This window comes from Elaeis guineensis, chromosome 3, assembly GCF_000442705.2.
Source record: "Elaeis guineensis isolate ETL-2024a chromosome 3, EG11, whole genome shotgun sequence".
Classification (NCBI taxonomy): domain Eukaryota; kingdom Viridiplantae; phylum Streptophyta; class Magnoliopsida; order Arecales; family Arecaceae; genus Elaeis; species Elaeis guineensis.
In genome coordinates, this window is record NC_025995.2 from 2,936,039 (window position 1) to 2,962,333 (window position 26,295).

General features: G+C 35.8%; 1 protein-coding gene and 1 long non-coding RNA gene across 3 annotated transcripts in view; one reads left to right on the top strand and one right to left on the bottom strand.

The window, feature by feature from the left end:
• On the bottom strand, positions 1-6,865 carry LOC140856379 (uncharacterized). The gene is made up of 2 exons (XR_012139539.1): positions 6,727-6,865; positions 1-250 (listed from the first exon to the last, which is right to left on the bottom strand). It is a non-coding gene; the product is annotated as an uncharacterized lncRNA (long non-coding RNA).
• The window catches only part of LOC105042368 (protein RRP6-like 2), a 24,318-nt gene continuing 4,775 nt past the window's right edge, over positions 6,753-26,295 (top strand). The window contains exons 1-4 of one of the 2 annotated variants that reach the window (XM_010919539.4): positions 6,754-7,681; positions 17,172-17,327; positions 22,672-22,830; positions 22,917-23,000. In XM_010919539.4, the coding sequence (XP_010917841.1) occupies positions 6,992-7,681; positions 17,172-17,327; positions 22,672-22,830; positions 22,917-23,000 (1,089 nt within the window). In that variant the 5' untranslated portion in view covers positions 6,754-6,991. Of the gene's footprint in view, positions 7,682-17,171; positions 17,328-22,671; positions 22,831-22,916; positions 23,001-26,295 lie in introns of both variants that reach the window. The other variant, XM_073253545.1, reaches the window with a different exon arrangement.

Consider the following 26,295-nt stretch of genomic DNA (forward strand, 5'->3'; position numbering starts at 1 on the left):
TTGTATTTAATAATAGAGAATGAACTAATTATTGGGACTGAAGCCATCTATGTAATGTGATAGAGGATTACATAACCAGTGGGCTAGGTCCTCGTTGAAGTATAACGAGTTATCTGTGTGCAAATCTGGAATATTACGAGCGTGTTTCCTGCCAAAAGGCTAACTGCATGCACTTGTTAAATGGCTTCAGCATCATTTTAAAGACATTTTGGCATACGCCAATCTCTGATACTTCGGCAGACATCAGTATCTGTGCAAGACATCAATGAAATCAAACTAGCAAGGTATATAATTTGCCTAGTAAGTTTGCAGCAGAACTTGTCAGAGAACTCATTGTCAATGTCTAGAATCTAATGTATCATACAAGTCTGAAATCAAATTTGTTTGCCTGATAATTTGGTCTAAAATCAAGAATAACAACAATTTTGCACTCTTATTATTTATTTCTAAGGGAAGCCTACAATTTTGATCTAACAATTTTTGTGGATAAGATTCTTCAAATATCAAAGTTCCAAGAAGAGTCGAGAAGAAAATGATTTGCTTTGTTTTTTTTTAAGCAAGGTGATTTGCTTTATTTTATTAAAATGTTTAACCACTGCTTGTATGCATACAAAACTACATGGCTTACTGTTTATACCATATCCAGATCAATGACTGTGATCCAAAAGTGATACTGATACATCAAGGATGTAGGTCAAGCGACTATGATATAGATTAAGAGGAGCAGGAGCTATCGTTCTAGGACAAGATTTATTATATAATGAAAATTAAGGGATATCTTATTAGCAATTACCACTATAGTACATGGAGGAACGATAGTGCCAGCCAGAGTATAATAACAGTGGAAAAAAGGTGACTGTTATGCATAGCATTAGTGGTCTATATGGTGCAACCAAGTAGCTACACCTGTCTTACCACTATTCAGAATATAGGAGTGATAACACTAAATATATAAGAGTAATGAAGTGGAGATAATCACCATGCTTAACAATAGTGGCCTATGTTACAAAAATCAACAAGGGCAAGCATCAAAAATTATATAGTGAGATATATCCTAGCAGTTATTGCAGGCCATATGTAAATATCAAATTATAATTTTTAAGAAGGTACATCTTTTGGCCAATCAAATACTTATCTTTATTCTTATCTTTACTTTGAATTTATCCTTGCATCTATTTTTAATTTTCTTGCTTTAGTTATCTTTCTTTACTCTAGTTTATTCATTATTATAGTGTTGAATTGTAGCCTTAGCTACATCCTAATTCCTCCTACTTTCTCTTTTTTTTGGTAGGCAACATCTGTGAAAGTCAAGTTACCAGGATCTATGCTATCAATCTTCATTCTTTTTTTTTTTTTTTTGATTATTGACATGATGGCATACCTTGCACATTTGCGTAGACTTGTCAAAAGATGTGCATGTTGTTAATCCCTCCATTAGAGGATTTCACAGCCAACACATTCTTTTTTGACATGTTTGGTGGGATAGTTTTGATAGCTATCATCATACCACTGAGAAAGAAAAATTTGATGCTTACATTTTAGGGCTATTAGGAAGTCCATCACACTATATCAAGAAGCTCCAAAGGTCCTAGGATGGGCCATCTAGACTAGTTTCTTCGATCTCATAGGGCATCAACATCTTCAGTGATCATATCAGCTCTACTCCTCCTAAGGCGTCTAGTTTTGAGAGTTATATTTTGCAAGTAGAGATGATCTATTTGCCAGCCACTTTTCTATGAGATATGATTGTGTAGTTGAAGTTCTACATATACGAGAGCTGATGTGATCGGTTAGAAGCAATCACCTATTAAGCGGCCACCATGTTGAGCCCACTTATGGAATGGCACAAGACATCTTTGATGTTTAAGTAGGTTGAGAGACTTGTTTCTATTAGTGAGAGCCAAAATCACACACTACAGCATATACTTGTTATACCTCTAATCGAGCATGTGAAGGATATTGCATATCTACAAGATGGTCCTAAAGCATGCAAGGCTACAGAATTTAAAAATTTCATAATGATAATAATAATAAGCCTTCAATCATTGAAAATTAATTTAATAAAATTTAATAAATCATTTTTCATAATAAATATCTTTACGTAATATAAATTATATTATTTCATCTGAATCAAATAATCAAACTAAATTGAATTAAGATAAATCGAACTAAGCTAGAAATTTGAATAGCTCAAATATCTCCAAACGATATAGGATGCTTCCCCAAATCCCATACAATCATGATTCATGATTTGAACAACAAAAATAATAACAACAAGCCATTCTAGCCCAATAAGCAGCATAATACATCAAATTGGGGTTTAACATGCTAAGCAAATAAATCATATAATATTGATTGTGAAAAATAAATATCAAATAATACATATTTCTTTAAAAATATTTATTTTCATAAACTGGTAATGGACTCAACATCAAGCTACAACCATGTAACATAGTGGCACGGGTCTAATAATAGAAAAATATTGTACAAAATGCTAAATAACAGATATCACTATTCTAATAACTGGTGGTTTGGTATCAAAGCTTGTTTCTCAGATTATAAGTCAACAGGTCTCACGTATAATTCTTGTTGGCAAGGCCATGTTATAGCCACATTGAGAATATATATAAGAGTAATTACACAAATTCCCCAGTCAAATTTTTCAAATTCATTTCTCAAAGTAGTTTGTATGTTCAAAATAAATTATTTTCAATAATAAATTGATACATGCTTGCCCCATTTTCTCAAACAAAAAATAGGGAGCATAAATCAAATTAAATAACTAATTATAAATTTTTAAAGATCATTCGAAACTATACTTGAAGCATTAGGTTACTTGTCTCGTCATAATTCAAAATCCAGCTTCAGTTAAATAAGTTGGCTTCACCTATTTAATGTCATTAATAAATAATTAATTTTATTGTCAATAACTTAAAAGTCTTAATAAAGTAAGAAATCCTAAAGAACTCAGATATATCATATTAAGGTATTACTTGGGATATGGCTCCATATCCATACTAGGATTAAAAGTGAACATAACTGACCGGACGACATGCCTGATGACCCGGATTGGATTAATCAAGATAACCAAGATTAAGGGATTAAGTTGAGATATCGATGTGATAAGATATAAATTTAATGGTGCTCCATAGAGATTAGATAGGAAATTGACTTATTGCCCGATTATTAGAGTGGTTTAAGGAGATAGAACATGGGGAAGAGAGGAAAGAGAGAGAGACAGGAGGAAATAGATGAGAGGAACTCACTCTTTATTTTTTTTTCTTTTTTCTTTCTTTCCTCTCATTTTTTCTCCTTATTCTTTCTTCTTCTTCTTCTTCTTCTTTTCCTTTTTGGCAAAACAAGAGAAGGGCTTACAGGCCATGGTGTTCATGGCCAACAGCCCGACGGTGGCTGGCCATGGAAAAAGAGAAGAAATGGCCAAATAAAAATAGGGGTTTGGTCCCTTTTGGCTTATTTTCATGATCCCAATGATGGGGCTCCGATCATAGCTGAGAGTGGCATAGGAGACAAATTTTCACTTTCGGCAACAAGCATCGATAGTGAAAAAGGCCAAAAAAAAAGAACAAGGTGATTTTTTATATCTAAAAATAGGAGCAAGAAAACACCAAACATGACAGCTTGAATTCACGAATTTTGGCAACTATCTAGCACCAGTTCGGCTAGAAATATGGTCCTAGGATTGGAGAAGGGAGGAAGAGACAGATCGGAGATTGTTACCTTAACTCTGACAAGGGATTTGTATCAAATTCTAGCAGCCATGGTGTGCTTGGCCTTCCGAGAGAAAAAGAGAGAGAAAAATGGCGATGGCTATAGCAATTTTTAATAAGGAGAATAGAGGATTAGAGGCCTTTAAATAGTTGGTGATCTCATAATTGTTTGAGATGAAGATGATCTTCATCTTTGATTGGAAATGCGATTCTTCCCAACTTTCTAATTGAACTTGAGAATAGGACTTTGGGCCCCCTTTATCATATTAGGCTGAGCCAAACGAGCCAAGCCTTTATTTAATTATGCTGGCTAACGGCCTAAGCCTTACAATACTCTAGCATATACTATAGTGAAATTGGCTGTTCCTACCTCTATGGTGGATAAATTAGCTTGTCAACTCCTACAACATGAAAATTTTAAGATTTTCAAAGCCTACAAGATGAACAAGACCGAAGATCATTTTAAAGAGTCCTTAGTACTTACAGGTTGAAGTGATAAGGAAGGTATCTTATAAATCAACTTAAGAGGTTACATTGAACAGATAGTCATCGATGGCTCGATTGACATCATGTTCATAATTGAACCTAAGATAGATAATAGATATCCAAGTTTGCAAATGGTTGTTAGGAAAAATATTGGTAGAATCATGCTTACACATAATCCTACTATTGGAATAAGTCATCCCCTTTGGGTCATAGATGGGGGTAGCAGTTCAACTCTTTTATAGTGCAGCTTATCCTTATTTCGAGGGCTAAAGGGCAAACATCTTGGTGAGTCCTCATTATCAACAACTATGTTTACCAAATCTATATGCCAATGATCAACTTTTTAACAAGCCAATGATCTATGTGCCTCCAAATCAAAGAGATGGGAGGTATTAGATACTTTCACCTCCAAATCAGCCATATCCATTATACCCATGGGCCAAATGGCAAGCATGGTGATGGATCTTTCACTAGATCTTTCATAATTTCTATCTCTTGCTTAAGTTCGATCTCACTTCTATTAAATCCTTCATAGTCTATATCTGTTGCTCAAGTTTACCTTTCATGAGAGATGAACTTATCAACTTCTATATTGAGTGAAGTGATTGATGGATTTACAAGATTTCTATTGGTTTTTCTTCAAATCTACCAAGTTGAATGACATCTAAGTCCAAAATTAGATTGATGGATATGATGTTAGATATGCCCCATCACCCTTTTGATTGTCAATTGATGGGATGTTGGGGCATTGTTTTCAATCCAATGGCGATAATTTGAAGACTGATATACCAAAGAAGGTGTAGGTTGTTATACCAAGAGTGCAAGCTGAGCGATCATGGTATAAGTCAAGGAGGGTAAGAGCTATCAATATAGGATAAGACTTTTTATATTATAAAAGTCAAGAGAGGGCTAACCAATAGTTACGACCACTCTATACATGTGAAGAATGATAGTATTATCTAGAATTTAAAAATAATGGAGAGAGATTACTATGATGCATAGCAATAATGATCTATTTGATGCAAACCAATAAGAACATGTGTCAAAATCAATAAGAACATGAGAGAAGTGGTAGCACTATAAGAGTCATGAAGGGAAGATATCTATTATCTATAATAATAGTGGTCCGTATTGCACAAACCTATAAAGATAAGTGTCAAAAGTTATGTAGTAACACTAATTTTAGTTATTAATGCAAGCTACTTATAAATATCTGTAATACTGAGAAGGAAGACCTAACCAAACACTTATTCTTATTCTTATTATCATCTTTAATTTACCGTTGCATTTATCCCTTTTGTTTTTTAGTTATCCTATTTTATTTTAGAGTATTCACAGTTATAGTATAAAATTATAGCCCTAGCTATATCCTATCTTTTTCTCTTTCAGACAGGTAGTATTACATTCATAAAAATCTTTGAAGATTAAGATATTAGGACCTGTACTATCAATTTTTCAACTAATTTTCTTTCTGATTATAGACAATGATTGCATACTTGAGCATTTACACTAATCTGTCAAGGGATGTGCACACCGTTGATCCCCAAGAAGAGGATTTCATGGCCAATCCTTACAAAAAGTAGATGTTGATTGTATAAGATAAAGTCATAGAATATATTTGATAAATATATGCAGATTGGTTACATTATATCAATATGATATATATACTCTTCTTATTGTATATCTTATATATAACATGTTCATATATAATGTATTAAGATGTTTATAATATTTCATTTGTTGCTCTTTAATAGAATATACGATACTTTTGATTTTGGAGAATTTTAAAAATTATGGATGTGAAATGGAGCTCATGCCTAAAAAGAATTATATGCACCTTTATAATATTTCTTTAAAAATATATATATTTATAAATTCAACTAATAAAAATATAATCAATCCATAAACTAATATGCATATTAATTAATCATCTTACTTAATTTAAATGAATTTACTTGATAAGGTGTCCGAAACATGACCAAGCAAATAATAACTTCATGATTTCATCCATTTAACGTGACATGTTCACAATACAACTCCACTACACATTTTTAAATTTTTAATATATATATATATATCCAAAAGAAGACTTATTATATATTTATCTTCTATTTCTATATATCTTTTATCATGTTTTTTTTGCGTAGATTTACCCATCTCATTAAATATAATCACTTTGAATATTATTTGACTCCACCATCCTTTGAGGTTAGTATCCTATAAAAAGTTAATATTTGGTGAGCTATATATTTTTTTAAATTTAAAAATTATTAGCCTACCATGATAATAAAATTATTTTAAAACGGTTATTTATTGACATGGCGAGCCAAAAATCTAAAAAAGACGTATTTATAAAATAATAATAATAATTATATATATATATATATATATATATATATATATATATATATATATATATATATATATATATATATATAAAATATTTTTTTAAAGAAAGGAAATCCCAGAAACAGATAAAAGTTCCTGCATAGCGAGCAATGAAAGCAAATACCTCGCCACGGCGGCTGTCTCTTGCTTGTATTTAACATCACCGCTTAAATGGAAACTTCTCTCTGAGCTCTGCTGCCCATGGCGGATTCAAAACCCTAACCCTAACCTCCCGAAGAAACCCTAAAATAAGAAAAGAGGAGGAAAACCCAAGCTTCACTTAAAATCCTCTCTTTGCTTCTCCTGTCGCTCCATTTCCAGGCCCTAAAAGCCCTTCTCCGTCCCTGTGGAAACTGGACCCGAGGAGAAACCCCCCGCCCCTCCAATCGATGGAAGAGGACTTCCCTAACCCCGAATCGTCTCTGAAACACAAGGCGGAAGCCCTCCAAGCTCTCGTCTCTGGTCCCCTCGCCGCCGCCTCCGCCCGCCTCTCCGGCCGCTCCCGCGGCATTGCCTCCGGCAAGGACTTTCACTTCTACAACAACTTCGACGTGTTCAAGGCCCCGGCCAGGGAGATCGTAGCCAAATGTGATTCTTCCCTGAGGGGTGTTGCCTCCTCGGGCCCTCTCTGGGGGAGCAAGAAGCCGCCGCGGTTGCCCGACGATCTTGACGATGCCTTCGACTGGCTTGTCAACCTGAATGACGAGTTTCTTGAGCGGTTCGGCGTCTCGGTGGATGAATTCAAGAGCTTGAGGGAAAAGGAGGAGGAGAGCGGCGGGAAGATTAGCTCGATGGACTTGGACGGTGGGTTTCAGATGGTTTATGGGAAGAAGAAGAAGGGGAGCATGCGGGAATCGGAGAAAGATGATGAGGATCGGGCTTTGAGCTCGGCGGCCGGGGTTAAGGTAGTGTCGAGAGACAAGAAGACTACAGCCCCGCGCTCGAAGGTGCCCTTTCATATACCATCCATTCCCAGGCCACAAGATAAGTACAATATCCTGGTAAACAACAAAAACCAGCCATTTGAGCATGTTTGGTTGGAGAAGAGCGAGGATGGGAGCCGCTTCATCCATCCATTGGTTAGTCCTGTGGTTGCTTTCCTTCATCTTCTCTCATTTTTTTTTTTTTTTTTGTGTTTTTGCTATTTTAAATTATTATTATTATTATTTTTTAATCACAGTAGTTTGGTCATGTAATTTGATTTATCATGTTAAGAAAGAGTCCTCTTGCTGATAACTCGGATGGAGACGTAATTATATAGAAACCAAATCTTTAAGAACAGATTCCTTTTTACGGACAAGATTTGTGGATTCTTTTCCTTTTACTCTTCTTTCTTGTTTTCTTGTGGATAGAGATGGGTTTGATGAGGTTATCCTTGATCGACAGCAAGTGTCTCCTTCTGCATATTGTGGGTGCTTGGGAGAGGGTAGGGGTGTCTTAGGGAATGTACGAGATGAAAGGGTAGTGAAAGACTCAAAATATAGATTTGGTAGTTGGAATTTATACATAATGAGATTGGTTTTATTGCTGTTCAGTGTGCCGTTATGTTTGTTGCCTTTTGATGGTCTTGTCTTTGGCTGGGGGGCCTATATTTTTGTTTGCTGATAAATGGTAAAAGAAAATCAGCTGTTATTGATGGGTCCTTCTGTAGAAAATCCATAAACTCAGTGGTCATCCTTTCTAGGTCTACAAGCACCATCCACTTCAACAGACAATTCAATGAGGCAGAACTTTTGAGGAAAAGAGTACTTTAAGATTTATTCAGACTTCCTCTGATGTTTATTGCCTATGGAAGGGTGTGAATTTGAAATTTCATGACATGTTAATATTTCTGACCTGAATGACCTCATAGAAATTTGCTTGTATTACCCTTCCACCTATTGATTTTGGATTCTTTCTATCTACTTAGGACAAAACCAAACTGAGCACGTGCATGATTCTAAAATTACTTATCATAGGACCTATTCTGTTGATAGGATGTATCCAACTTTTAGATTGCATTTGGTAGCTGGCAATTTATCTAGATTGTTGGCAATTTGGATTACTGCGTTTGGTATGCTTGTTAGGTGGTAATCCAGATTATCTTAGCAATACAGATTGCCTCATTGGAGGTAATCTGAATTGCCTTGGGGAGACGTGGTTATCCAGATTATCACTTCTTTGGCAATGTTGTAATAAAAATTTTGGACAAAATTATTTCTAAAAAAAATCACACAAAACCCATTGCCCAACCCGCCCCCTCTCCCCACTTCCTCCGCGTGCGTCCTCGGCCCGCGGCTCCTTCATCTCCCTTTGCTTGTCTGCGGCTCCTCCACCCTTGTCTCCCACCACCCCCTGGCTTCTTCACACCCATCCCCACCGCCCTCATGGCTCCACACGTGCCGCCCCCTCCCCACTCCCCTATTGCTCGTGGTTCTCCACACCCTTCGGCTCGCCACTTCCCCGCGCTACCACCACACCCACACCACTCTCACCACTTCTCACCAAAGAAAAAGAAGAGCACCTGGATAAAATTATTGGAGATATTTTAGGAATTTGATTTTCACATTACCGATAATCTGATTGTCATACCAAACATATCAGTCAAGATTTTCAGTAATTTTACTGCAACATTATCTATGTGTACCAAACACAGTAATCAACATTATTGGCAATTTAGTGGTGGCAATCTATCGTGAAGGCAATCCATATTACCTTCCAATATTGCTTGGCGATGCACCAAACGCAACCTTAGCTACTTTAGTGGCATAGCAGCCTAACAAACCCTCTCCTCTCTTCATCACCATCCATGGTCAGTCTTTAGCTCTCCTAGGTTGCTTTTTTAGCAGAGCAGGGTTCATATTTTCATTTTTATTGTCCTGATTTTGTTTTAGCAAACTTTCTCTGATCTTACTAAGTGTATTAACCCTTTCTTTTCTCCTTTACTCCATCCTTAAAAGCATAAGTCAGATGGGAGATGTGAATGTGAAACAATATGGATACATTGTTGGAAATTACAATATGATATAATTAGGATATGTCAGCAAATAAATGTATATTTTCTACATACTGGTATAGGGATAAGTACAAACATACATATAAGAAAAAAATATGATTGCCGATAATTTAAGCCGTCTGGTTTGCTTTAGTGGATAAAACTTGAAAAAGGTAGAGAGGGACAAAAAGGGAAGGTTATTAGTGGATTATCATGACAGGTGGTTAGGTAGATTAGTTGAGAGGAGAGAAGTAATCTCATCTTTATCTTAGAATGTAATTCTTATCCAACGAAGGACCTATGTGTTTCTCTAATTTTATCCATATGTATTTCCTTTATGGTATAAAATTCTGATAAATAGATTGTTTATTTTTTAGGGCTGATTTTAGAGAAAGACCTGAACTCGCTCTTTTTAGTATAGCATAAATATGTCAAAAAAAATTATTCATAAAACATGATGGATTTTCATTATAACATAGTCCATGCTTCATACAACAATATGAATATCCATGAACTCTATCTTAATGATTGTCAAATCTATATATAACAATATACTCCATACAATAACATTACTATGATAATATTAATCATGGGATGCCAATTTTTATTGGAAAAAGAAGGGAAATCCTCTCCCTTGTCCTGGAGGCATATGGGAAGTTTCTGGGCACATTTGTGAATTGTATTTTACCATGAGGCCAGTTACCTACTTGAAGAGCCAAAGAAATTTCTGGGTTTTTAAATTCTCTAACTTTGCATCGTATGAAACATCATAATCTTTTCTGCAAAATTGCCTTTAACAATTAAAGTTATGAAGTCTTGATAGTATTTTGATGCGACAGATTAAATTTGAAATTGATTGCATTAGTGATTTATGTATTGCTTTATACTTGTCAATATTGGCCATACTGTGTTGTATCATATGGGTAGGAATTGGTATGCTTCCCAGTAACATATGGTACCTAAATATGGTACATCATCTTATTTTTGTCCTGCTGTCACAGCTAGGAGTACCATTTGTTGGTTTGGTATGCCACCATATGGGTCTATAATGTACCAATAAGGTACCAATACTTCCAACTCTTGAATGTAGTAACATGCATGCAAATATGTTTGGTTTCAACTCCTTAACTACTTGGATATGCACTATGATAGGAATCCATGTACATCTTTGTTATATAAGATATCCATGAATATCATAGCTGGGCATGTAAAAACTCCATTGAACTTGAAGGATACCGTTATCGGTTATCCTAATCTTGAAGGTCTTGTTCAGGGTCTTTTTGATTTCTTGAAAGTTCTGATTCCAATTAGTTTGCCCTGAAGTCAATTAGCTTATTTTCCTTTCACAGATTGGACAGAAAAGATGGATTCACCTTTTCAGCCAGTTGCAACATGTAGAGAAATATTTTACTTGATACCGTTCAAATTTCAGCTAGATTTTCATAATGTGACATATATTAAGAAGTGTACTGATTAAGAGTCTGCATTCCGTAAGCAAGCTACAGATTTAAAATCATGGAATGGCTTAACTGAGCAAGATTCTATCCGTACATTGGTTCTATGTACTTGGGAATTAATTGGCAATAAAACTTAATTCAAACACCAATGTGGTAGCTTCATATAATTGTTGAATCTTGGTTGTTGTAATGATCTTAGAAGACATATGGAGTTAATTGTTAGCCTGTATCTGATGCAACGATGGTTACGATGTTAGTATTCAGACTATGTGATTAATAGTTGACCCCAATTTGACTTCAACTTGGGTGAATGGTCAAAATTATATTGAAGGCAATTTAAAGCATCATAGTTAGTGGGAAAATGAAGTTATAGGTCGTTGAGAAAAAGAGTGATTTTCTTCTATTTTTTATGTGGGCAATCAATCGCATATAAATATATAAAATGATGATCTTCTTAAGAGATCAAATCCCATGTAAATCCCATGAAATAATGGATAAGATCAAATCCTATGTAAATTCCATGAAATAAGGGATAAGATCAAATCCTGTGTAAATCTCATGAACTTTGGTTATAGTGAATAAGGAAAGAGAGGAAAAATAGGGAACTATACAAATATCCTACAATTAGATGAGAGATTTTAGGGAATTCACAATACTCCCCCTCAAGGTGGTGAGTGGATATCTTTCATTCCCAGCTTGTTAATAATTTCATGAAATCTCATTGTAGGTAGGCCTTTCGTTAGAACATCAGCTAACTGATTCTCTGATGGTATATATGGGATACTAATCAACCTACTGTTCAACTTCTCCTTTATAAAGTGTTTGTCTATCTTAATGTGCTTGGTCCGATCATGTTGAATCAAATTATATGCAATATTAATGGCAGATTTGTTGTCACAGTATAGTTTCATCGTTTCCTCTCTTTTGATCTTTAAGTCATCTAGGATTATTTTTGCCCACAGTAGTTCACAAATCTCCTAAGCTATGGCTCTGAACTCAGCCTCAGCCCTAGATCTTGCTACCATATTCTATTTTTTACTCCTCCAAGTCATCAGATTATCTCCTAGGAATGTGCAGTGTCCAGATGTTGATCTTCTGTCAACTTGTGATCCAGCATAATCAACATCAATATAGGACTCAAGAGTAAGCTCTTCTCTTTTCTGAAATAAGATTTCCTTACCTGGTGTAGCTTTAAGATAGTGGAGGATTCTGTAAATTGCTTGCAAATGTTCTTCTTTTGGGTCATGCATAAACTGACTGGCTACACTCATAGAGTAGGTTATGTCTGATCTTGTACGTAAGAGATAAATTAATTTTCCTACAAGTCTTTAATATCTTCCCTTATCAACTGAGCTATCCTTTTCAGTTCTTCCTATCCTGGGATTAGAATCAATAGACGTACTTGCTGCTTTGCTGCAAAGATTTCTAGTTTCTTTAAGAAGGTCTAGTATATATTTCTGTTAAGAGATAAAGATACCCTTCTTTGAGTAAGCCACTTCAATGCCTAGGAAGTACTTCAGTTTTTCGAGTTTTTTGATCTCAAATTTTTGAGCCAATCTTTTTCTAAAAGATTCTCTTTCAGCTACATAATTTTCTGTTACAATATATCATCTACGTACATTAGTAAGGCTGTAACTTCACCTTTATCTGAGTGTTTTATAAATAATGTGTGATCTTCTTGGCTTTGTTTGTATCCTATTCTCAGCATTGCCTTTGTAAACCTTTTAAACCATGCTCTAGGAGATTGTTTTAGGTCGTACAAAGTCTTTTTCACATGGCAGATTTTATCCGCTCCAAAATCTTCATCAAATCCGGGTGGTGGCTCTATAAAGACCTCTTCTTCCAAATCTCCATGTAGAAATGCATTCTTCACATCAAATTGCTGCAAATCTCAATCAAACATAGTAGTAAGAGATAATAGAATTCTTACAGTATTCATTTTTGCTACTGGTGTAAAAGTTTTTTTGTAGTCTATCCTATAGGTTTGTGTTTGCCCTTTTGTAACTAATCTTGCCTTGTATCTCTCAAGAGACCCATTTGCTTTGTATTTAAAGTGTAAACCCATTTGCATCCAACTGGTTGTTTTTTTTTTGGTCTAGTCACAACCTCCCAAGTCTCATTCTTCTCTAATGCAGTCATTTCCTCTTTCATGGCTTGTACCCAATTTGTCTTTTAATGTCTCTTGTATGATTTTAGGGATATCAATTGAGTCTAGGGTAGTGAGGAAACTTTTATGTCGTGGAGAAAGGCGAAGAAGGGAGACAAACTATGAAATTGGATAGAGTGGATGTTGAATGCACTTTCTGATGGTCTTTCTTAAGGCAATTGAGAGATCTAGGTCTTGAGAAATAGGCTTTTCAGGAACAGATTCATTAAGAATAAAATTAGTAAAAGAAATTGGTTTATCTGGCTCTTGTTCATTCGGATTGGAGTCTTGGGTCTGCATTGATTCGGAAATCACTTTTTTTCTCCTTGAATATTGTAGTAATTCAGGTTGCTTTTGTTGCTGATTTTCAGTGTTTCGTCCTGGCTCATATGAGGATGGTTCATGTAGAGGAGGCATGGGCTGTAGACTTTCGAGATTATCAAGGACAACTCATTCCGAATCTTCCTTAGGCTTCTCCCATTGAAGAGAAGAATGGGGTTTGGAAAAATAAATTGATTCTCATTAAAAGTGACGTCCATGGAGATAAACATTTTTGTGTATTCGAATAGCCCACGAAAATACATTTTAGAACTCTAGGATCAAGCTTTCTTTATTGTTGTTTATGAATATGGACGTAGGAGTCACTTTCAAAGATGCGAAGAGGAAGATTACTCGGGTAATGAAGCTCAGAATGAAGGGTAAACAATAGGTGAATGGGAGATTGATTACCAAGGACAGGTGAAGGGATTTTATTAATCAAGAAAGTTGTGGTAAGGACAGTCTCTTCCCAAAATAAATTAGGGGCATTAGAATGGAAAAGAAGGGCACGAGTGTCATTTAGTAGATGTTGGTTTTTTCTCTCTACTATCCTATTTGTTGAGATGTGTCAACACAAGAGGATTCATGAATGATTCCTTCTTTATAAAAGAAGTAAGAGGGAAATTAAAATAATCTTGAGCATTATCAGAACGAATCCTTTGTATGGATATCTCGAATTGTGTCTTTATCATTTGGTGGAAAGATGAAGTTATATGGCTGACTTCAGATTTTTTCTTTATAAGATAATATCCATGTGGTCCTAGTACAGTCATTAATGAATGATAAATTACTTTGCCTCAGTACGAGTAGGAATTCTAGATGGACCCCAAATATCTATATGTATGAGAAGAAAAGGTTTGGAAGATTTATTAATACTCAAACGGAATGACGCACGATGATGTTTAGCAAATTCATAAGTGTCACAATGAAAGCTTTGAACATCAACATTATTGAACAATAAAGAAAATATATTTTTCAACAAAAGGAAGGGTGGATGGCCAAGACGAAGATGCTGGATCCAGATTTTAGATTCGTTGGAAGAGGATGAGCAGAATTGGAGATGTGCAGGAGAGAGTGAACCGGTTTGTAGGAGTGGAAGAACTACTGGCAGCATTAAGGTAGTAAAGGCCATTCCATTCTTTAGCAGATCCAATCATCCTCCCCGTGACTTTGTCCTGAAAGATGCAATAGATATCAAAAAAAGTGATATGACAATTTAAATCTTTGGTAAGCTGATGAATGAAGATTAGATTAGTGGATAATGTTGGAACATGTAACATATTTTTTAAATGAAAGAAAGGGGCTAAGAAAATTTGGCCTTGGCCAACTATGGTAATAGGGAAACCATCAACCACGATAACTGTTTGATTTTCGGGGTCTGGTTTGTAGGTCTTAAATCGAGATGAGCTATGGGTCATATGATCCGTTGCTCCCGAGTTAAGTACCCAAGCGGAGGAATGAGACAATATATCGACATTAAGAGAATTAGAAACAAGGCATTTACCAGATTGAGTCAATGAATATGAACCAGAGGAAGTAGACAAAGAGTTTAGAACATCTCATAATTTCTCAACCTTCTTTTTGTTGAATTCTCGAAATTCAGCCCCTTAAGATTTTTTAGGTATAGGTCCTTTGTTGTTGGTGAAATGAGCCTGATTCCGCTGTTGCCCTTTGAATCCGCCGGTTCTACTCAAGATTTGTGCTTTTTCATAAAGTTTAAAACAATTATCCCTTATGTGGCGAGGCTTCTTGCAGTAAGTACACCAAAGACCATCATGGTTGGACTGAAGGATTGTCTGAAGCACGATCATTTGATTTTGCTCCAAAAGTATTTGGCTTGAGACTACCATCTGGATTCTTGGTGGATACTAAGGCAGATTTTTCCGAAGAGGGGGGTTTGAGTACTACACTTCGACGATTTTTCTCAGCTCGGATGATAGAGGAGACCTCTTTTAATTGTGGAAGTCGCTCTCTTCCTAGAATCTGAACACGAACTTGATCATATTCGACATTCAGTCCTGCAAGAAACTCGAAGAGACGATCTTGTTCTACAAGACTTAGGAGGGTATTAGTATCTCCATGGCAAGACATCTTGATGGCTTGATAGTGATCTAACTCAAGCCACAAGCCATTCATAAGATTATAATATTCAGTGACATAAAGAGAACCTTGTTTGGTGTGGAAAATTTTGTTTTTGAGTTCATAAATGACAGTTGCATCCTAGACTTTAGAATACGTCTATTGAACAGTGTCCCATATTTCTTTAGCAGATGAGAAAAACATGTAATTGCGTCTGACTTCGGATTGTATTGAGTTTCAGAGCCATGACATGATCACGGAATCAGCTTTGTCCCATACAGAAAATTTTGGATCTGAGGAACTCGGATCAGGAGCAATTAAATGATTTAGCTTACCACGTCTCTTGAGAAATGTTTTCACCAACTGTGACCATTGAAGATAATTCTTTCCATCAAGATGATAGGAAGGGTTCATGGCCTACAGTTTACCGTTCAAAACGGATCGAGTTATCCCAAAGACGGGTTCGGAAGGGCTGGACGTCGTGGCCTCAGAAGCTTCAGACATGTTGACTAGGAGAAGGGATCAAATAACAACAACAGAAAGACTGACCGACAACAAGATTGCAATTAGATTCGGCCGACAGAGAAAAGCTACGAACAACGATGACTTCTGCAATAAAAGCAGACAAGGTCGATAGTAATGAGACCAACAGTGATGAAGACTGTGGACTTTAGCGATGAAGATAGAAAAGAAGCAGCGGTAGAAAAAATAGGCCCTTCAGAAAGGGCTCGGACACCATGAGAAAAAGAGTGATTTTCTTCTATCTTTTATGTGGGTAATCAATCCTATATAAATATACAAAAGGATGACCTTCTTAAGAGATCAAATTTGGTATAAATCCCATGAAATAAGGAATAAGATCAAATCCTATGTAAATCCCATGAAATGAGGGATAAGATCAAATCTTATATAAATCCCATGAAATAAGGGATAAGATCAAATTCTATGTAAATCCCAAAAAATCTAGTTACAGTGAATAAAGAAAGAGAGGAAAAATAGGGAACTATACAAATATCCTACAATTAGATGAGAGATTTTAGGGAATTCCCAACAGTCATCAGTCTTTTGGTTGATAGAGATTACAACCTGTTTGGAATAAAGAGAGAAATCAGTCTTGACAGGATTCAATTCAACCGAATTGCTCAATCATCACCAATGTTACAGTAGGCATATTTTCCATGGGCAATTTTCTCTTTAATCAAAATTATCTTTACGTGGGTATAGAAATAATTAAAGTAATGGTCCACGGACAAATACATTCTAGGTTATTCTGTTAATGGGACAATGGCTTCATAAATTTTGATGATTACAATAAAAGGTTGCAAAAAATTATAGGTTATCCTCAACTCCTGAAATGATGATACTTATTCATTTCTGCTTTTGTGGTTTGTATCTCTTAATAGGACGCATGACTATCTGTAGCTTATAAAATATTGTCAATTATGGGGATTATTCTATCTTCTAGATGTTTACTTGTGACTGCATTTCTGGACTCAAAACAAATAAGCTGTAATATTCCGGGCATTTTTTCCATCTTTCAGCCATCATTTATTGCTGCAGTTTTAAACTTATCAATAGAAATCTTTTATACACAGGAGAAGCTGTCTGTATTGGACTTTCTTGATAGAAACATTGGGGAACATGAGCCAGTTAAACCCCTTCCTGTAGAGAGTACCCCATTTAAGCTTGTGGAGGAACTCAACGAGTTAAAGGAATTAGCTTCCAAGTTGCGGTTTGTAAATGAATTTGCGGTTAGTTCTCAGTGAAATTATTTTGCTATTCTATCTGGTTACCTTTATTGGCACTAAATATTACTCTATCTGCATACCTTGTTGGGGCTTCCTGCCACTGATAGACAGTGAACATTATTGTGGCCCTCATGCAATTTTATTATTTTATCGATTATTTTTGTTGTGGTGTAAAGTTGTTTAGTTACATCATATGCATGCCTTGTTTTTTTATTTTTATGCCTTCATGCTTTTGGTTTATTCCTTGCAGCATGTACTGAAGTGATTCCCTTTTTTGTTTTTTCATGCACATGGTGCAAAGTCAAGCGAAATTAGCAAACTTTGTTCCATGTATGCATTAAATGATGCAGCTGTTGACTTATGTTGGTAGTTGTAGAACCTTGGGTCTTATACTTACTGTGTTCTGGTGCCTTGTTGACTAAATCTCTCACATGACAGTTTATGGTTGTCATTAAATGGATGTTATTGCTTAAGAATGATTTGCTGTGCAGCTTACAGTTGTTGAAGCAGTGTTTATAGTCTTTGAAACCTTCTAGTTCTTCAGCCTTAAAGTATGCCTATATTTGACCTGTAATCTGTTTGTAACTTTCTTTGTCACTTGTGATATTGCTTGACTAAGCAAGAATGTTAATGATTGCAGATTTTTTTTTTTTTTTGATATTCCATGATTGACGAACGCAACAACAAGAACATTGATGATTATATTATAGGTTATTCAGGCCTGATTTTGTTTACTCTACGGTTATAACCTATGGATATTCTTGTATATATTTTTGTCTTTATTGATGTTTGTTAAATTTCAGCAATAATCTTCAATAAACCTTGTTAACTATGTTTGCTATTAAGTTATATGCTGAATTAGAATGATGCCTTCATGATTGCTAGCCTTGTCCCCCCCCACTCTTTTACATTTAATATTTTTTTTAGTAAGTTTTAAATATTTTTTGAGAATTAAATTGAAAATTGCTGAAACTCTGAATATTATTTGCTTAAGGTTTTTCTAGATACCTACATGGGTAATTCATATGTTTGTTCTGTCTAAACAACAGCATTTTGTTTAGGATAATCTAAGTTAATTTTCATTTTACGTGTATGTTTGGGTGTTATCCAACATGCTTGAAATTTATCCAAAAAATGCAAAAATTAAAGAGCATGTGTATAATAATAATCTAAATAATAAAACATGCTACATTTTTTCCTTGCAGTTTTTTTTATTATTCTAATAATTATTTTTAAAGTATTATTATCTTATATAAAATAGAATATATGTTGAAAAAAATTTCATTCCTATGGCTTGATCCTTATAGCATATTACAATTTCATGCTAGAAATAAACTGGGCATGATTTCCCCACTTTTCTTCGTTTTGGCCAAATCAATAGCAAAAGAGAACAGCTCACCTTGACTAAGAGCTGCCCGGGGTTGATCAATTGATCACGATCAATTGACTACAATTTTTGAGACCTCAAATTGTGCAACCCTGCTTCCTTTTCTCCCTCTTTTCCCCTTCCTCCTCTCTTTCTTGGTTTACAATTGATGGACATTGTGATGGCTCAAAAGAGGCAGTGGGGGATGGTGGATACCTTGGTGGGACCTAGTCCCACTTTTAATTTGAAAAGAAAAAATCGCATGTGGATTTGATCATGGATGGGCATCAGTGAGCCTCGGTCCTGCTTAAAAACCTAAAAGGGGCTTAAGATTGAGACATGCCTTGGGGCTTTGGTCCCACTTAACTCTTAGGGGAAAATAAGAAATTCATGAGGGCGGAGGGGACGCCCACATGGAAGCAACCAAACCCTAGACCGGACTTCAAATGGAAGCCTCGTGCCCTTGTCCTTGATTGTCTCGGTGAAATTGGACATCCACTTTGCCAAGTTGCTCATCCCTCTCCAAACCTCTGTTGGTTTTCCCCTTTTCTTTCATTTCTCCATGATAGGTTTTCTTTGTAGTCATGGAGGATGCAGCAAAGTCCCTATTGAAGAAACTTCCTCCATGGGACGGATGGGCAAATCAGATGTTTTAGGCACCATCCAAGGCAGGGCCACCATGTGACAAGTGCGACACTTGTGCCAGGGTTTTGAGGTCTCAGCCCTATTTAGATCCCATTATCTCACAGCAACTGGATGGGAATGGGACCAGACGACCAGGTCCCCCTTCGTCATAGCAGGATTTGAATCACTGGTATAGAGAACATTTTACTTTCAGATTTTGCACATAAGTAGTTGGTTATTATGTTCTTAAAAGACCTATTGATGCTTTGTGAAGTTATCCCTGGTAACATGTTTAAATAATTAGGTAGGTTAGTTCATACTATTGTCTAAGCATGCCTATTAATGTTGAAAGGCATTGCCTTAGCAAACTGAACTCAGCTCAACTCAAACTCAACTAAGCTTAAATCCCAAAGTAGTTGGGGTTGCCTACGTGAATCTTTTTCCTCCATTTCGCTCGATTTAGGGCCATACTTTCTGAGAGATAATGAGATATCAAGTCTTTCCTTGTTGCATCATTCCGTGTGATTTTTTTTTTTTGTTGGTTTATGTTGAACCTTGTTTCCTTTCTACATGCATCAAAATAATCCTTTGAATTGGTGCATCTTTCGGCCTATGCTGTACATTTCCAAACCATCTAAGTTCACCTTGGATGGTTAATCCTCAGCACACTAAATGAGGGTGAATTCTAACTGTATATTAGGTTAAAATATTAAATCAATTTTGAATCTAGTTTTGTCAGAAACTAAGATAGCCCATGCTATGACATTGATTTTGAATATATGTCCATTAGATTGCCATTCTATCAATAAAACCACATGCGAGAGCATATTAACTCCAGAGTGCCGGATGCTAGAATTCACAGTGCTTAAAAGAATAATGCTAAAATCTCCAAATGTCTATTCATTGTTTCCAATATTTCTATAGCATTTTTTTAATTTCAGTCAGATGTTTACCACCTATTTTAAGCATTCAAACAATCCACTTCCTATAACAATAAGAAGATTTGGTTGCAGCTACAAGAATGTGGAAATATCCTTTTGGTTCTAGATCGTCAGATGATATTGTTGTTTAATTGGAAAAAAAAATGAAATTCTGCATGTTGTTTGGGCAAGCTTGTTGGAAAATGATTAGCAATTTTCCTATTGATATGTACCTTTATTGCCATAGAAATCTGAAAATTTTACCTTTGTGTGCTTTTGGGGGAATTTTCTTTTCCTAGTTATGTAAAAGAGGCTTGCCTGCATAATTTCATGTTTGAATTATGCTTTTCTAGGAATTTTGAGCTTCTTTGCAACAAAATTGCGGTTTTTTTTTTGGTGAGCTTAGGAACTTGGCTCTAAATAAAGGAAATAAGCACCACAAGGACAAAAATCTACCGATTTTATGATCTTCTTATGTTGATAAGGAATTGACTTAAACCATTCCTTACGCTTTTATAGATTGGAATGATCTCCAAGGAACATTTAAACTGTGCTTGTGGAAAAAGCTGAAAAGGACACTTTAGGAGGTTTGGGGTGGACCAAACTTGAACAACCTTATTTTTCATGTTAGAAAACACCAAATTATTATGTTTAAAATTAATATATACAGGGAAGTTAGGAAGGCCTCTCTCAAAACCTTAACATTGACCAAAATTGGATTGTCGATTTTATAAGCAAAGAATACAAACTCGTCAATATGGTTGCAGATATTCCCACACATTATAACCTGAGAGTCTTGGTCAATCTGTTTGAGACTTTAAGGATGAAGATATGATTCATTATAAGTTTCAGAATTATTTTTTTGACTGCCTCTTAATGCCAGTCCTACTCTAAAGGCAAGTTTAGGAGAGAATGACATCCATGAGAATTTATGAGGCACGTAGTCAAACATACATGATTTGTTACGCAGGTTTTTTTTGATGGCTCATGTAGCAACAATCTAAAATGGTTTAGATATTGAGAATAGATGAAGAAGGCTTGGTTTGATATTACCGGGAGATTTATCTATCTTTGAGAAATAAACTATGAGGTGAACATTTGACTCAGAACACAGTTCCAAAGTTAAACAATCAAGTAGCAAAAACAAAAAACTTATTTGCTAGCTTGAAGGTTTTGTATGTAACTAGTTTGCATGAGATATCAAATCTCGTTCTTAAAAATTCTTGTGAAAATGTCTTCTCCAAATTGGGGGCAAAATTAGTAATCGATATGCACTATAGAGAAAATTCCTCCATTTTCTGATTTTGTTTTTAGATATTAATGCACCTATTATGTTTTCATGCTGCATCATTTTCCCATTCTTCAAGTCTTTGGTTATTGGGTTGTCGTCAGGGAGAAATGGTACTTGATTTTTTTCATCACAGGTTCTGGTCCAAACAATGCTTATACTAATCTGTCAAATTAGAGGTCATTGAAATCTCCATGAAACTAATGAGTAAATTGTCCATATGTAATCACTTATGTTTCTAAAAAAGCCGAGTGTTCTTTTTAATCTCGTTGTGCATTGACAAGCTAGTTCGCTCCTGTTGGTGCACCTTGACTATCTCCTCTCTAATTGATTTGATTGAATTCATGCCTGTGCACACTCTTTCAATATTGATATTACCTTCCTTTTGGCATTCATGAAAACCCCTTCCAATCTCCTGACCACTCTTGGAAACAAATGACAGAAGAAATTCTTTTGTTTAAGAGCCACCTTGCTTGCATTGTAATATTAATGCAGGAGAGCACAGAATTGACTAGGAGCAATTTTAACTTCCACAACTCAGGTATTAACACAACCAACATCTCAAAGAGTTAGAACTTCACAAGTGATGTCTTTCCCCCCAAGTGCATGGCAAAAGATAAAGTAGTAAAGTATTCCATGATTTCAAGAGAATCTTCAAGGCTGTATTAACTTTATCTTGTCCTTGTGGGAATGAATTTGAAGTAGGTTGTAGAATCATTGCATTTGCTTCTCAGGTCTCTTTACTAGATATACTGCATGTCATTTTTATGCTTGCTTTATTCTTGAATTATGGTTGCCTCATACGACTTTGGCTTTGCTAGTGATAAGGTGTTCAAGGTAAATCTTTTTACAAGTTAGCTTATATGGAATTTGTTGCTAATCACTTTTGATGTATACATACATGCATACAAACAAGGTTTGCTATACCTTACCAAAGTGGATGGTATGGGGTGTATCGTACCAGTTTGGTATTGGTGCGCGCTATGGGGCTAGGTACCAAGATGGCAAACCTTGCACACAAACACGCATGCGCGCACGCGCACACACACTCTCTATTTATCTATATATCTATTTGTTTGTCTATCTATCTGTCTGTCTGTCTATCTATCTGTATATATTCTTGTACTAATTATGAGAATCTTGTTCCAGGTTGATTTGGAGCACAACCAATATAGGTCATTTCAAGGATTGACTTGTTTGATGCAAATTTCTACAAGAACAGAGGATTTTATAATAGACACCTTGAAATTGCGTATTCATGTTGGTCCATACCTAAGAGAAATCTTTAAAGACCCCTCAAAGAGAAAGGTGTGATTTTCTTTATATTCTTTTGTCCAAATCTTGTTTGATAGCTTATTCAATTTGTTGTTTGTTCTTACGTTTTCCTTCAATAGGTCCTACATGGGGCAGACCGCGACATATTATGGCTTCAACAGGACTTTGGCATATACTTGTGCAACCTCTTTGATACAGGGCGGGTACTATCTTGATCTTACAATTCAATACCTATCCCCAGTCGTATGTGCTGTTAAGTGAATGTGCGGCATGCTATTAATTGCAACCTTTGTAGCCTAATAGCATTCTTACCACCACCTTTTTCTGTGAATGTTTCTATGTCCATCAATTTGCATTTTCTGGACTTTTTCTGTGAATGTTTCTATGTCCATCAATTTGCATTTTCTGGACCAAAAAACTTATTTTAGTGCTTTTATTTTTTGGGCTTTAAGAAGGAAGGAAGGATGTACATAAATCAATTTGCATTTTCTGGACTTTTTCTGTGAATGTTTCTATGTACATAAATGGTGTATTGAAATGATGATGATGATGATGATGATGATGATGATGATGATGATGAGACATCTAATTTAGTTTATATGTAATCATATCAAATTTTGAGATTATGGTTACATATTGGAAGGTGGAGTTAGGGAGATGCACAAAATTAAGGATGGAAACAAGCCGAGCTTAGGTGGGATTGTCCAAGCTCAAACCTAGGTATTTAAGTTCAGTTTTAGTACGGGCCTAAATTTAACATTTTCTTGAGGCTAAGCTCCTGCCCAATTTTGATTTTGGCTTGAGGTCACAATCTTGATGGGCATTAAGGGGTTTTCAAAGAGGTTGGGCAATGTAATCATATTGAATTTTGATATGATAGTTACATATTGGATGGGGGTTTGGAAGGTGGAGTTAGGCAGGTGCACAAAATTATGGAAACAGGCCGAGCTTAATTGTGATCGTCCAAGCTCAAATCTAGGTATTTAAGTTCAGTTTTAGCATGGGCCTAAATTTAACATTTTGCTGAGGCTAGGCTCTAGCCCAATTTTGATTTTGGCTTGAGGTCACAATCTTGATGAGCATTAAGGGGTTTTTGAAGAAGTTGGGCACTATGGCCATGGTGAGAAGGGAAGGCATGGAGGTTGTCATGAAGTTGGTGGGAGAGGCCTTATGGAAAGGGTGCTCAGGAGCTAGTGAGTAGCTGCATGCGCATGGGAGGAGGCTGGCTTGGATGGGTGGGCTGAGATTGGAAGGAGTGTGTCAAGGACATGCATAGGAGGTTGTTAAAGGTGAGGCAGTTGTAAAGGTCCTAGTGGAATTGGGTGATGGTGTAATTTGGGATCCACGAAATGAGGCAGATGGATGCTATAATGAGTTGGACAGGGTTTGGGTTATAGGTGATGAGATGGATCGGGTGTGGGAGGTCTGGTGGAGAATGAGATGGACAGAGTCAATAGGCTAAAGGATGAGGCTAGTAGTAGGTAGCAGTTGATGGGAAGCCTATAGACTAGAGGGAGCCTGGTAATAGTGTGGCCTGGGCATTGCAGACAAAGGAGGCCGATTGGTTTATGGGGCTTGAGAGTAGGGATCAGGGAATAAGGCAGGTTATGGGTAGTGACGAAAGGAGGCCATCAGGTTGGGGTTGTTGATAGAGGTGAGGAAGGCTGGGGGAGGGGGCATCAAGTGGTCACCAAGAGATGGAATGAGGATAGTAAGGTGGTTAAGATTTGTTTTAGAGTATGGTTGTTCTTAATATTCCATTTTGAAAGGATCGCTAAGATGTTTCTGTGAAATATATTGTATTTGTTTTTGGCTTGGTGTACCTTGTGTGAAGCCAAGTGTTGCTTGAGCTTAGCTTGAAGCTTCTTCAGCTATTAATTTTGTGGTCTGGATGAACCCAAAACTGTGATGAGTTGAGCATAAATCCTCGCCTGAAGGTGGCCCAGATCTATTTCCAGCCCTAAGAATTTTGTGTGTGTGTATATGCAAGCGCACGCATGGTTCTATCTGCATGTGTCTGCACGCACGTGTTTCTATTATTTTGCCATTATTTGTCGCATAATGCAAAATCAATCTTTTTAGGCACGTAATGTTGTTAATTGCATAATATATTGACTTCAGGCTTAGATGTTATCAAGGAAAAGTCTTTTGTCTATCAGTTTAAGGTCTTAATATACATTTTTATGCCTGGGAGTTTGAATAATTACTTTAATAGCTATTTGTAATTGTTGAGGTATCAGGGAATCGAGGACTACACACACACACACATGTATTTACATATGTATGTATATACATCTGTATGAGAGGTGGACTACATACTTTATATTAATTCCTTGAAAAGGAGTTAATGATTCAAAATCAACGATGGACCATCCAAATTCAAGATTATTGTCGAACATGATCTACATTACAAAAAAAAAAAAAAAGCCTAGAAACCAAAATCCATGTATTTTAATGGTCTTTAACCTAATTATCATATAGGTATTAAAATTTACTGTTTTAATAGCATGTTACCGTGTTTTACTATGATCTAATGATGAAAATCTATTAATTCTAAGTCTACTCATGTTTTAAGAAGTGTAGATCATGATCTATGAAGTGGATTTTGAATGTATATGCTGTGTCTTGTATTTGACTACACTAATGCAATTTGTACTGCTCATTTTCATACCCATTTGATGCGTACATTACAGACTGTCGAAATATATGATTTTTTGTTTCTAGGAGTTTTATGTAGTACAGATTATGTGCAGTGATTTTGATCTTCAATTTAGATGGACTATTGTTGATCCTAAAATTGTTAATTCTATTTTTAAGAGGCTAACATAAGGTGTGCAATCTATATATATATATATATGTATATATATATATATATGTCTATATATATATATATATATATGTATGTATATATGTCTATATATATGTATATATGTATATATATATAGGGGTAGACTTGGGTAAGGTCGATCGGATTTGGACTTAGATCCGGTCAGGTCAAACCGGACAATGGGGATCCTAGATTGATGATCCAAGCCATTAGATGTGATCTACTACCTCAAAACTACTTACATACAAAAAATCATATGATTTGAAGACCCCTAGGCTATACATCAAGTGGTCAAAAAATATATCTAATTCAATTTTATTCACTCTGTCCAATTTTTGACTATTTGATGCATAGGCTAGGGGTCTCCAAATTATATGATTTTTTGCATGCAAGCATATTTGAGGTAGTAGATCACATTTAACGTCTTGGATCATTGATGTAGAACCCCTATTATAGAGTTTTGATCGGACCGGATCTGAGTCCAAATCCGATTGATCTGATTCTAGTCCGGCTCTCTCTCTCTCTCTTTATATATATATATATATATATATATATATATATATATATATGACTACTTTTTGACAACAAGCAGTTCGGGTATAGTTGATCACATCTAGTAGCTTGGATCATTAGTCGGGTCCCTGGTAATTCAGTCAAGATTGGCCTTGGTG